The sequence below is a fragment of the Ipomoea triloba genome, chromosome 8, assembly GCF_003576645.1.
Source record: "Ipomoea triloba cultivar NCNSP0323 chromosome 8, ASM357664v1".
NCBI lineage: Eukaryota > Viridiplantae > Streptophyta > Magnoliopsida > Solanales > Convolvulaceae > Ipomoea > Ipomoea triloba.
The window spans coordinates 4,872,193-4,885,382 of record NC_044923.1 but is presented as its reverse complement, the minus strand read 5'-3'; the positions used below and the strand labels follow the sequence as shown (position 1 = coordinate 4,885,382).

The following is a 13,190-nucleotide window of genomic DNA, read 5'->3' as shown; positions in this document are numbered from 1 at the left end:
TTGGGGGGGGGGGGGGACTATATTTTAATGCTAAAATACCAGGAGTGGGGCTTAAAGATTCTGGAGAGTACTTAAATTTTCTTGAAACTTTTGCTGCTACTACTATGTCAATAGTCTACTGATTACTATTTGTAGAGGAAAGGGATGCTTGTTTTTTTGCACAAAATACATTTTGAGTTGAGATTGGTTTTTTACCAAGAGGTAAATTGAATAGTAATTAACGTATGGCTTTTGTTGAGTCATCATATATCTTCAACTTCTTATTTTTTGAATATTCTAGGGGGATTATAATTTAATGTTGTGAGTAATAAATCTTTTCTAATATGAGAGTGGTTTTCTTGATAGAGTTAAGAAGATTAATTAAAAAGATTTCACATGAGAGATTGAATGTTTTACAAATTCCACTGTAGTTATCTGGGATTTGTATATCCTAGGCTTTATGGACACTACATCTGCAGCTGGCATATGTGAGGGACATTTGTTAGCTGGAATGACAACAAGCATGAAGATATTTATTTATAGTTGGTATATGAAGATATAGTTGGTTACCTGTCACTTTCGTTGTTTTGGCTAAATTTTTTGAAACTCATTTTTCAAGTAGTAGATCACTATCAATGTAATGCGTGCCTGTATGAGATTATGATTTGATACACTGAAGTTTGTGTGTTTCTTCCACAATCAAGTGAATAACTGTGCTAAAACACAATGCAGGAACAAGGGAATACATTTTGTTGCTATTGATGAAAGCAGACCCCTTTCAGATCAAGGTCCTTTTGATATTGTACTCCACAAGGTGAGTTGATTTAAGATTTTATACTCTTTAGTCTTTACTAGTGAATATTTACCTATTTGGGTTGCATCTGTTTAGGATCTGATTTAAAAGCCAGTTATTGTACTTTCCTTGAAATATTGCTCTAGTATTCTTGTATGCTATGTTAAGTTAAAAGAGTTGTAAATGCACCTAATGTTTTTTACTTTCATAGGTGTAACTTATATCTTCATCTGACACCTCTCTGTGTTTTATCTATGTGTTGATGCAGTTAACAGGAAACAAGTGGCAGCGTATACTAGAGGTTGGTTCCAGAAATAATTTTATTTTTGTATATATTTGTTGCAGTACCCTGTCAATAGTAATTGACAGTTTGTGGGTCATTAGGTTAAAGAATACAAGTTATGTAGGATACAGTATGATGCGAATTAGACTTGCATTGGATGTGACTGGTGGGCAACTAGATGCGTTGTTGCTTAGAAACTTATCCATCTGACATAACTTGCGGACTGCTTGCTCTCTCCTGGTCATGAATCATAACTTGATAATTGAGGTCAAAGCCTCATGATTCCCACAAGTGAGGATCTTTCTTCATCATGGATGTGTTAGCTCATTTACAGGTTTTCTTAAATGTATTTTTCAAAGGATTCCTGTTTTGCTCTTTTTATTGGGTTTTTTAACTGATGTTTTCTATGATCACTACCCACATATCTGCTTAAGAGGAGAGAGCTAACTTTGATTCCTAACATCCTGTCCTTTTAAATCTTATTTTGTGGTTGACGACCTTTTATTACTCATTTACTTGTCATTGTTGCTTATGGATTTATTTAGTGGGTTGAGTCTATTGGCAAATTTATGTAAAAGCTTGTTATACATGATTGATGAAAATTATTATGGGCTTATGGAGTATTTTGCACCTTCACTTTTTTTTTAAAGGTAGATTTGCTGTCTTCTAATGAGGATGTAATGGCTTTCATATGGGCTTTTACAACAGCTACACAATCACTATTTGTCAAACATGCTTTTCTTTGTTTAGATGGGGTCCATTAAACTTTTTTCTCTTTTTTTATAGTATAGACCATATCTAGGTTTTTTCTCATTTGTTACAGACTTACGGCTTGTGTTTATTCAACTAAGTAGATTACTTTTAACAGTTCTTACTTCTAAACTTTTATTTTCCTTTTTGAAGGAATATAGGCAGACCCATCCAGATGTTACAGTCCTAGATCCTCCAGATGCGATAAAGCATGTATATGATCGCCAATACATGCTTCAAGATGTTGTAGACTTGAATTTCTCAGATGGATATGGTAATCCTCTTTAATTCTCTATTTTTCTGTTTATTGCTTATGTGCAAGTTCGTTCTCTTTCCATTAGAGAAGTTAGTTTGGTGGATCGTGAATGTATAGTTGACTTTTTGACTTGGTCTATGCTGAATCTGTTCTTCCATCTGTGCAGGTAAAGTTGATGTTCCTAGGCAGTTGGTTATTGAGTACGATCCTTCCTCCATTCCAGATGCAGTGACCAAAGCGGGGCTGAGACTACCTCTTGGTGAGTGTATTTGTCAGTTATTTTTTGCGAATCTGATTATGTTTCTGTTCATTGCGTTATCTTTGTTGTTCTGCAGCAAAATTGTAATTCCATATTGTCTTTCTATGATTTCTGCCTTTCAGTCGCGAAGCCGTTAGTTGCAAAATCACACGAGTTATCGCTAGCCTATGATAAGCTCTCCCTTCAGAATCTTGAACCGCCACTTGTTCTGCAAGAGTTTATCAACCATGGTATGCAGTTATAGTTTATTACCTGCTCAAGATTGTGCTTTCCTTGTAGAGTATTGAACTGCTTCCCGGTTTTATATTATCGTTTTTAAATTTGTTATCTGTAGGTGGGGTCATGTTTAAGGTTTATATTGTTGGAGAAGCAATTAAGGTGGTCAGGAGATTCTCGCTACCTGATGTAGGTAGACGTGAGCTGTCAAAAAATGACGGTGTTTTTCGTTTTCCAAGGGTTTCTTGTGCGGCTGCTTCTGCAGATGAAGCAGATCTCGACCCATGTGTTGCTGGTGAGTTCATCTTCTTTGCCTTGACCCCGCTTCATTTTTTGTCATCACACAGTAGAGCAGCATTATTTACCACGGGGAAAGTTGTTTTCTTGGTGCTCTGTTCTTCAACCTCGGGCACATTACTTTTGATTTAGCTACTGAAAACTTTATTGGACTTTGGCTTTCACCATTTGGTGTTGTTTCCACTCTGTCTATGTTAACTTGTAATGCTGATTGCTTTTGGGGATCAGTTTTGTTTTTTTGGGTTTGGTGAGGTCAACTATGTTTGTGGTTTAGTGCTAGAATTTCTCTGGGGAATGTAACGAATTAAAATCTACAACTGAGCTCTTTAATTTATAATCTGTCACTGGCAATAACGTGTTAGTCCTTTGCTAATTTTGTCTTCACAGAACTTCCCCCACGGCCCTTGCTCGAGAGACTTGCAAGGGAGCTGCGTCGACGACTGGTATTTGCTCTGCGCACTTCTTTGTTTTGTTCAAAGTATTCAATAAACGGGGAGAACTTTTCTTTGGGCTCTCTCAATATTCTTTATTCATTTGCTGGAATTCTTTACGTTTTGTTCTAGGGTCTTCGGCTCTTCAACCTGGATATGATTCGAGAAAATGGAACAAAGGACCGGTACTATGTCATAGATATCAATTATTTTCCAGGTAATCAGAACTCCTATAACCTTAGTTTAAACAAATAACTTCTTACCTCTCATCTTTTTAAGTGCTTTCTTTTACATTTACCGTGTTCTTAAAGCGTATGTCCTGCAAATTGCAGGATATGGGAAAATCCCAGAATACGAGCACATATTCACCGATTTTCTCCTCAGCTTGGTGAAGCACAAGTAGAAACGAGAGATTCCTGCCACGACATGTAGTCGGGGGCAGCTCAAGTTTTGAAAACATGGAACAACGCCACGCCACACTAAACACTAAACGGCCTTCACAAGTGACATCCACATTGCCGCAAATTCCAGAAGTCGGTCTGGGATATTTGTCGAAAAATTGCCAAGCAATCGCGTTCTTGCACTGCTGGCTAAGGGATGCTCCTACAGAAGCAGGTCCCTCGCTCGAATTCGATTCTAAAGAACAATAAATCTCTCTTTTTTTTTTTTTTTTTTTTAAAAATGATTTGGACTGTATTCATTCTTTTCCCAGGGTTTGGGAAGGGTGGGTGTTGGGTGTTTTTATTGTCTTCATGGATGCTGTTTTGGTAGATGGATTCATGAAGCTGGATGGCCATGTAAAGTTCACTTTTACATCTGTTCTGAAAGTACAATTGGTTTAAAGCACCCTGCAAATTCCCTTTTCATGGTGGAATAAATGATTATACATTCTTTATTTCATATCACTCGAATTTAAAATTTCACTTTATTTTCACATTATTCCTTTACCATAGACCATGATGTTGATTGTAAGGTGAAGTATATATTTATTTCTTCAAGGTTCGTTTTTAGTGTACCCTATAATACCTAAATTTATTACAGGAAAAATTGCACTTTTTGACCTTTACATTTATTTGTAGAATTGGTTCTTAAGTGTTAGTTATGCTCATTTTACATTCCTAAACTATTATTGATGTTGCACTTTTAAACCCTTTACTAACAAAAAATTAGGAACAAAAATTGTAATTTTAGTATAACTTAGAGACGAAAAGTAAACATGAAAATTTAATAAAAGATGAAAAGTACAACATCGATAATAATTTAAATGAGCATGATCAATACTTAGAGGTAAATTTTACAATTATCGTATAATTTAGAGATTAGTGTAAATTTTGCTTTAATATATTACCTAAAGATCTTTTATCAGTAATTTACCTTGTAATTCGAATCATAATTCATAGTGGCCCTGTTTGGTAAATGGCTGTTAGCTGATTGGGTTGGCTGTTTAGGTTATAAGGTATGATTTGTTGAAAACATTAACTAATTGTAGAAAGTTGTTTGATAAATTAGCTGTTAGCTGATAGCTGTTTGATATAATTTCTTTTCTCAAAAAGCTAATTGAAAAGGCTGCTTTGAGTAGCCTTTTGAATTTTAGCCTTTTGAAGTTACAAAAAGCTTATTATTTACCAACTAATAGTGATCAAATAAGCCAAAATTAGCTGATAGGCTGATTATTTACCAAACAGGGCCAGTATGATTTCCCTCTCTTCTTGATATCGGTTTTTGTTTTGGGCCCAAAACAGGGATTAAATTTCTAAAATGTGATTTTGTTTTGGATTGGGCTAAGATAGTTCCAAGAAAAGCCCTAAATAGGGCCTAAATTTCTTGGTTTGGGCTAAGATTTGTTTCTCTGTTATTTGATATTGAATGATAAGTAATTGGAAACATTAACCAATTATTTATTAATTTTTTGAATTACTCGTGATTTTTTATAAGGTAGTATCTGTTTTTTACTTTTTTCTTTTCAAACATTTTAAATCCGAATTCAAACGTAAGATTAAGTATTTGAAATGGTAACCAGGATACCATCAGCATATCACACTACATGTGATTTATTTAGTTTGTAATTCAATAAACATTAAAACAAAAGTTAAATTCCTGCGAATCAATCAGAGCATAAGTGTCAATTTGTGCGATTTTAGATCATTAATTTAATTTTAAAATTTAGTTTTTTTTTTTTAACCTTTTGCCCTCCGGCTAGAAATATATGATGATACACATTATTGGAAAGTAAAGTCATTTTTTAGAATTCATTTTCTAGATTTCCAAATGAACTCAAAGTACCTTATCATTTGATGTCATCATCACTTACTTTTCATGAAAAAGGTTTTAGGTTGAATCTCATCGCCAATTAATGTTGGCATATTTGTTGAACAAACAGAATGTACCAACAAAAATTAAAGGGAAAAGGGTCAAATAAGCCCTCCAACTTTACCTAAGGAGTCAATTAGGCCCCTGAACATTTTAAAGTAGCAATTAAACTCATCAACATTGTATTTTGATGCAAAAAAGTCCATAAACCTGTTAATGACCTGTGATCACAGGTCACTAGGATTCCGGTCAAATTTTCAGCACCCATATTCTGGCACAAAAGTCAAGGGCGACCGTTCGACGATCGCCGGTGACTCACTGGAGAAGGCAACCACTGGGTTTTGTGCCGGAATATAGCCTGAGTGTGCCGAAAATTTGACCGGAATCTTAATGACCTGTGATCACAGGTCATTAATAGGCTTATGGACTTTTTTTGCATCAAAATAAAATGTTGATGGGTTTAATTGCTACTTTAAAATGTTCAGGGGCCTAATTGACTCCTTAGGTAAAGTTGGAGGGCTTATTTGACCCTTTTCCCAAAATTAAATTGTAGCACTTATTAGATATTTTTATATTTAATCTCGAAGTATTGTGTTTGGTGCACAACAGTTTATTTTTATAAATTTTATTGTAACATTTAATCATTATATCCAAATTTCAAGTAGAAAACAATTGAAATGTGTTAAATTTTCATCCGTTCAGTACCATACTGGTTTGAAGGCATCAATGCCTTTGAAAAAGACATGTTATTTTGATCTAAAAATATGACAATTTTCGACATTATTTTTTTATTAGAAATTTGGTCAGAATGACCAAATGCAATAAATAAATAAAAGTTTTACACCAAGGTGACATAAATAATAACTGAAGATTTAATATGGAAATAACTTAATAGTTGCAAGATCAAAATTGAAAACAATTTTATTGTAAAATACACAAAGAATTTTATAGTGTTATAGGTAAATAGTATTTACAAATATACTTTATATTTGATGAAATTGTACTATTCTCCTTTATATATATATATATATATATATATATATATATATATATATATATATATATATATTTGAGTTCTACTGACTCGATTACAATGTAGTATCTGTTCATTACTATTCGATCTCCTTTATATAACCGGCAAAATATATGATACACTATCATTAAGTATACATCTGTACATCTATACGTCATTAAAGAAATTCTAATGCCTAAGAAAACAAGAATAAGTATAGTTAATTACTTGTCATCAAGTTATGAAACCATCCATTACATGGTTGGAGAAGCAGTTGGAATTTGACAAGGCAGCCGACCATCTATTTTTTAATTACACTACTCTTAATCATGATGATTATGATTAATTACTTTATAGAGATATCACACTAGCTTAGATTATTACTGGTTTGTCCACATAATAATATAATATAATAATGCAAGAAATATATTACCAACACATAATTAGATAAACCCAACATCTAGAAGATTACTGTTTAAGTGCATCATCAATAGTAGTGGATTTATTTATTTATTTTTGTAGTTTTTGAGTGTCAATTAGGAGAGAAGGGAGGGCGAGAGAATAAGGAAAAAGGGAGAGAAAAAAAATAAAAAGCAGGTCACGCGGAAAAAAAAAAAAAAAAAAAAAAACAGAGCAGCGGATGCACCAGCGGGTTGGGTGCGGTCTATGTAGCCCACGCACGCGGTTGCGTTTCACCTTTCCCTTTTCTCTCTCCTGATGGGCCCCACAAAAAACCCTTCTTACAAGAAGGGTCCTCAACTCTTCTCTCTCGTCCCTCTCTTATCTCCTCTTAAGTCATGTTTTCCTCAAAAAACTGTAAAAAAACTACTATTGTGGTTACTCTTATATTAACCAGTAGACAAAAAATCATTAGGTGATGACGCGCTTATTCAAATATAGTGGGTTGTATTTCAAGTTAAATCTGAATTAGACTCACAATACTGGAGATATAAGAGATGCGGTATTCCTTTTCAAAAAAAAAAAAAAGAAGAGATGCGGTATGAAAAAAAATGGTGCTTATTCAATAGCTATTGTAATTCTTTTATTTATTTTTTTTTTCAAAAAAGAAAACTTTTATTGATTGTAATCACGAATACTGAGAAGTTGCTTCAAATAAAAATTAAAAGAAGAACTTTTTTGGCAAAACAAGACAAGACATCATAGGAAATAAAATGACAATGAGTTGAGATATATGCTAAAGATATAATCAATGTATCAACCACAAAATTAACCACCTTAGTTGGTGTGAGTGGCTGTGAACTCCTCTCCTTTGAAAGGTCAGAAGTTCTAAATCCCCTCTTGTATGGAATTATGAGTATAGTATGGGCTTAAAGGTACCTCATATAGTTAGGACATGCTCAGGACATCATTATCAACCGAGCGACAAAACCGCTCACGACACCATCATCAACCAACCAACAAAGCCGCATGAGATGGCTAATTATGACTGAAGATCAACCTCGCTTCCGGCCGCTTTCACTACTATGAGATCAAATTAGGTTTCAAATACATCTCTCATCTTTTCAGATGAGAAATTAACTAATTATTTTCACTCCGTCACAAATAAAAAAATAACGAGTAATTACAATTACAATCTATTGATCAACCGATCAACATCATTGTTCAACTACCACTTAAACCCATTGAAACTTAATTTAAGGAGTTCATCATAACCTTCCAAAGTGTCTGAAAATATCGGAAAGTGTCCTTAAAGAACAATATTTATTAATTAGTAACTAATCTTTTAAGATTACGTATAAGAACAATAGAACAATAACATATTATCAAATTAGGTAAGTTCTTGGGCGTGCCAATTGCCAAATAATTAAAGTCTACGAATAAGGACAATGACTAGAAGTGGGTGCTGACGATGAGACAAACTATTATGGTTATGATTAGGATGAAGATGTTGGTGATTTGGTCACGAGGTTAATAATATATATGTATAGAGCCCATGCGTGGATGATGTTCCTAGGTAGAACATCATTAAATAAACTTTTAATTGCCATCTTAAACACGAATCAGAAACATATATAGAGGTTGCTTTATACAAGAAATAATTTTATATATGTTTCGGGATATTATATGTGTAATTGTCATTTTTATTTAATTAATGACACTTTAAAAGATAATGGAAATGTAATAAGGCATGATATAGTCTGTCAAGGGTCATGGATAAATATGAAAATAGGAATCATGGGTTTTGAATAAAAATGATAAATGCTGATATTATATCCTTGTGAATTAAAGGAATTGCATAACGGACAATACTATATTTTAATTACAAGATATTGGATTTGGTCCTTCGTCTCTGTCAATAAATGTTGGACTTGAACACAGGCCTCCACCAAACAATTATGTAATGAATTACATATTCTCTTCAAACATTTTAAAGTAAAAATCAATCATTAGTCATAAGGGATGATCATTTTTAAAAAATTTTCTTCAATCCAATCAATGAAAGGTCCTTGTGACAACATAGTGTTTTTCTTACCTAATAAAATCACAAATATCTTTAATCACAACTAATAAGGATAATGGTGGGCAACCTCCCACCAAATTGACCAGCCAATTAGCTTGGTAATTACAAAATTTCAAGTTTAACTTATTCAAAGAGTTGTCTATTGGTTTTCTTAATTTGAGCCAGCTAGTTATGAACAATCTATGTTAATTTACCTTATTGTGATCATTTACTGGTTAGTGTTATAAGACATATTTCACCCATAACGCACATTCAAATAGTAGTTACGGACTCCTCTAGTAAATCAATAAGAATAATGGTAACTAATAACTCACAAATAATAATTAGAATTAAAGACACCAACAAATAATTACTCTTCTATATGGATCCAACCTATCCTAGGTTGGTTAGATTAGCCATGAAGATCTAGGGTCTTGATGAGTTTGCTGTCATAATGTACACCCAATAATGTTTTGCCAACGAAACAGACGAAGCTAATAGGATGTTGTTAAATAATAGATTAACCCATTCATGTGACGCTAATTATTAGGTAACTAAAGTAGGTAAGATAATTATAGAGGTTAAGTAAAAAACAAAAAGTTAAAGGTGTGTTGTTGGTTTAATAAGAAGAAAGTTTCTAGGTTAGGATGACTCGAAATGAAAGGGAAATAAATAGTTGTATGAAGTTGATAGGAATGAATAGTAAAAAGTGAACACATAGGATTGCCATAGAGAATTAAAATAGAGAAAATTTCAACAATGCCCTTAGGAGAGCATGGAGAATTATCATTAAAAGATCGTGATTTCATTGAATTAGTCTTATTTTACAAAATACAAATGCTAGTAGAATATAATATATTTCGTAATTTTAAAAAGAAAGAGAGAAAATTGTCTTTTATCTTTTAATTTTAATTTTTACATAGTAAGTGATGAAGATTCTCTTCAAACACGTAATTCCTTTTCAGTACATAAAGTGGTATTATACTGCTACGGATTACCGGTAGTGGAAAAACAGGTGTACCTGTTGCGCTTTTTGACGAATAAAGTTTGTCTGGACTCTAGATGCTTCCAATTGACTGACGATTCATGATTTTTTCACATCCTTGAAAGTGATGAAAATTTTTTGTATCATATATTTTTATATACTATTCCACACAAATAAAATATCGATCGCCAATTAAATTTAGAAATTACTATATATGTATTGCTTGGATTTCTTTATAAATTAAACTTCTTGGTATTACTGAATAGATTGGAAACTAACAACGTCTTATATATATATATAGTTATATATATACTTCTAATTTTTATATATACATACAGATTTATATTAGTATGATAAAAGTTTCAATAATTTCCTAGTTCATGCATGCACAAACCTGATTAACAGTCTAACAGGCAATGGTTCCGTTATGCTTAGAGCCATAATAATGAGACTTTTCTCCGGCGGAGTTGTCGCCGGAACCGCCGTAAGTACGCTGACAGGAAGGGCACATGGTGAGAGGCGTAGCGGCTGAAATCTGCATGTAAAATGGCTGCGCCGCCGCAGCCGCCGGCGTCTTGGCTTTCAGCTCTTGTAATTCTCTCTGTAGTCTTCGGTTTTCATCGGTTAAGGTGTCGTAACACTTTCTTAGTAGCTCACAGTCCACCTCCGTCTGTTTCAGCTTATTCCTAGTCAATTAAAAGAATAAAACAAATTTGTTAACAAATTAAAATCGAGACCTTATGATTCTCAACCTGTTAAAGCACACAGAGTCAATATAGCCTCCATTAAGGCTCAATCTCATGACCTCCTATATGGGAGAGTCACTACATGTCATCTGAGCCCAGGGTGCTTGGCTTATGATGTAATTGTGTGAGTTTATAATCACTTGAAAATATGAATCTTGTAAAGTTGGGTATAAATAAAATCTGATAATTTTGTTTATTAAACTTTAAAAAAAAAAATTGAAAGAGGAAATAATATATACCTGGCTCTTCGATTCTGGAACCACACTTCTACCTGTCTTGGTCGTAAATTTAGTCTTCTTGCCAAGTGTTCCTTTTGTTTCTGAGAAATTAAGGATAAAAACCCAAGATTTAATCATTTATGTACACTAATTAAGGTTTTTGGTAAAAATTTAATGATTTCAGTAAAGTTTAGTTCTAAACTGTTGGAGTAATAGATTTGTGTTTGAGTTTAGTACCCTTTTCCCACGATACAATTTAGTCTAAAAGTGTTTGAATAATGGATTTGTGTTGGAATCTAGTACCAATTTTTGTCATGAAAAATAAAAGTGAAGGGGAAAATAGATAAATAAATTAAATAAAGTGAAATATGGAAGAAAGAAATAAGTGGGAAATTACAGAATTAAGAGTGCTGTGGTCTTTAAAGCTGTCTTCCAAAACAAGTGATTGTTCCTTGGTCAACCTAAGTTTCTTCCTCGTACCAACAACCTCTTCATCCTCACCGGACGATCCCTTGGGTTCCTCTTCTTCTCCGCCGCCGATTTCTCTCTCCCTCTTCATACTCGAGTTGGAAAACGACGACGTCATGCTCGTGGTTCCATCTTCCAATTCCTCCGCCGCCACTTCCAACTTCAACTCTGCCGCCGCCGCCGGGCCGCCGAGGGTCAGAGAGGGGCGGCGGAGGCAGGCGGATTTCTTGTTTTCCCGGGGGGCGAAAACGACGTCGTGGTGGGATCCGAGGAGGCTGAGAGTGAGGGCAGTGTTGCAGATGGTGTCTTCATCAAATCCCATTTGCGGTGGTGAGATGTGAGAGAGTTTAATTTGAAGGCAATGCTTTGGTTGGAAATTATGAAAAAGGTGATAAATATTTATATAGCTTAGCTTGCTTTATTTGGATATGAAGTAAATAATGGAGAGCTACTATACGTAGCTGCTTAGTTAACTAATAACCGAAACCAAGAAATGAGAAGAGAATTTAGACTCAGACATACATACAGTATTTAAAAACTGTACCCTCTCCCTCTCTATCTCTAGCTACTTAGTTGACCGTCAAAAAATATACTCACAATGTAAATAAATATATATATATTCTTGTAAAAAGTGAGGATGATCTTAGCCACCTATTAAGATTCATTAATGGTTGATGATTTTAGTAAGTGAAAATACAAGGTCAATTTTATACTCCGTAATTATTAAAACTTTCAAATTTTTAATATTTATAAAATCATTCCCGCTCTTTTTACCTTTAGTTTTAAACAACATTCAACCATTTATCTATCTAAATGGACATATTAGGTCACACGCACTCATATGTAGATCAATGGTTAAGAATCACTCAAAGATAAGAAGAAAAGGAGTGTTATCATTTTTTATAAATATTACAAACTTAAACGTTTGCAACAATTATAAAATTGATACGGTGTTTTATTACTAAAATTTTCAATTATTTCTTCATTCAATTGTTAGGATTAAAATATCATTAGTTTTTTTTTTTTAAATGTATTATGATTTTAAATTTTTTTTAGAAAAAAATATATACACTTGTATGTCTGTATATGTGAGCTGGGGGATTCCTACAATGGTATAAGACGTGACGTTGTACTACAAATTTAATTTAGTAAAAAGGAGTACAGTGAGGGTCAATCTCAATTCTCAATCAACACTTTTTTTTTTAAAAAAAATAAAAATTAAATACTTTATCTATTTTCCTTTTTATTTCATATTTTAATTGTACTACTATAGATATTTTTTCCGTTGTCTAAAGTTTAAAAAGGGAGTTACACGGACTTATGGGAGAGGGTGGGGAATGAAACTATATATATAATATAAAGAGGGGGGGGGGGGATCAAATGAGAGTTATTCCTCTTGTGTGAATTACATACTACATATTATGCATCTTGTAATGCTTGATTGTACAATCATCCTTGATATCTTATTGTGTATTCGCGCATAACTGATTGTGTATCTGAATAACTATTATCAAAACATACTATAAAGTATTTTTTTATTATAAAAAAGAGTGAAATTTTTATAATTACAAATGTGCAAGTGTGCAACTTGTAATGTCTAATTTTGTAACTACGAATACCTTGTTGTGTAGTTCACACGTTCGCACAGGACCAATGGTTCTCTTTTGATCCTACCATATGTGTGTGTGTGGTGGGGGAGGGGGGAGGGGGGAGGGGGGGGGGATTT

The 13,190-nt window shown here is 33.4% G+C and overlaps 2 protein-coding genes across 4 annotated transcripts in view; one reads left to right on the top strand and one right to left on the bottom strand.

Moving 5' to 3' along the window:
* LOC116027417 (inositol-tetrakisphosphate 1-kinase 3-like) overlaps positions 1–4,164 on the top strand; it is a 6,336-nt gene extending 2,172 nt beyond the window's left edge. Inside the window, exons 3-11 of one of the 2 annotated variants that reach the window (XM_031269036.1) lie at positions 712–793; positions 1,041–1,073; positions 1,959–2,079; positions 2,228–2,320; positions 2,443–2,550; positions 2,655–2,831; positions 3,221–3,276; positions 3,397–3,481; positions 3,615–4,164. In XM_031269036.1, coding sequence (XP_031124896.1) covers positions 712–793; positions 1,041–1,073; positions 1,959–2,079; positions 2,228–2,320; positions 2,443–2,550; positions 2,655–2,831; positions 3,221–3,276; positions 3,397–3,481; positions 3,615–3,667 — 808 coding nt within the window. In that variant the 3' untranslated portion in view covers positions 3,668–4,164. Of the gene's footprint in view, positions 1–711; positions 794–1,040; positions 1,074–1,958; positions 2,080–2,227; positions 2,321–2,442; positions 2,551–2,654; positions 2,832–3,220; positions 3,277–3,396; positions 3,482–3,596 lie in introns of both variants that reach the window. The other variant, XM_031269035.1, reaches the window with a different exon arrangement.
* A 5,666-nt stretch (positions 4,165–9,830) lies between these two features.
* LOC116027418 (homeobox-leucine zipper protein HAT22-like) lies at positions 9,831–11,963 on the bottom strand. Of its 2 annotated transcripts, XM_031269038.1 has the most exons (4): positions 11,394–11,963; positions 11,018–11,097; positions 10,427–10,718; positions 9,831–10,149 (listed from the first exon to the last, which is right to left on the bottom strand). In XM_031269038.1, exons 1-3 carry the CDS (start codon positions 11,784–11,786, stop codon positions 10,439–10,441), a joined length of 753 nt encoding a protein of 250 aa, XP_031124898.1. In that variant the 5' UTR covers positions 11,787–11,963; the 3' UTR covers positions 9,831–10,149; positions 10,427–10,438. The 2 variants fall into 2 exon arrangements, with proteins under 2 accessions (XP_031124898.1, XP_031124897.1); XM_031269037.1 differs by lacking the exon at positions 9,831–10,149 and having other exon boundaries at positions 10,265–10,718.
* Between the last annotated feature and the right edge of the window lie 1,227 nt (positions 11,964–13,190).

Excerpts from the sequence above, each read along its gene's own strand:
- LOC116027418 (XM_031269038.1), bottom strand. The coding sequence starts at position 11,786 with ATGGGATTTGATGAAGACACCATCTGCAACACTGCCCTCACTCTCAGC. Across the intron at positions 11,098-11,393 it reads ACCACAGCACTCTTAATTCT|AAACAAAAGGAACACTTGGC; the intron begins GTAATTTCCCAC and ends TTAATTTCTCAG. Across the intron at positions 10,719-11,017 it reads TTCCAGAATCGAAGAGCCAG|GAATAAGCTGAAACAGACGG; the intron begins GTATATATTATT and ends TTAATTGACTAG.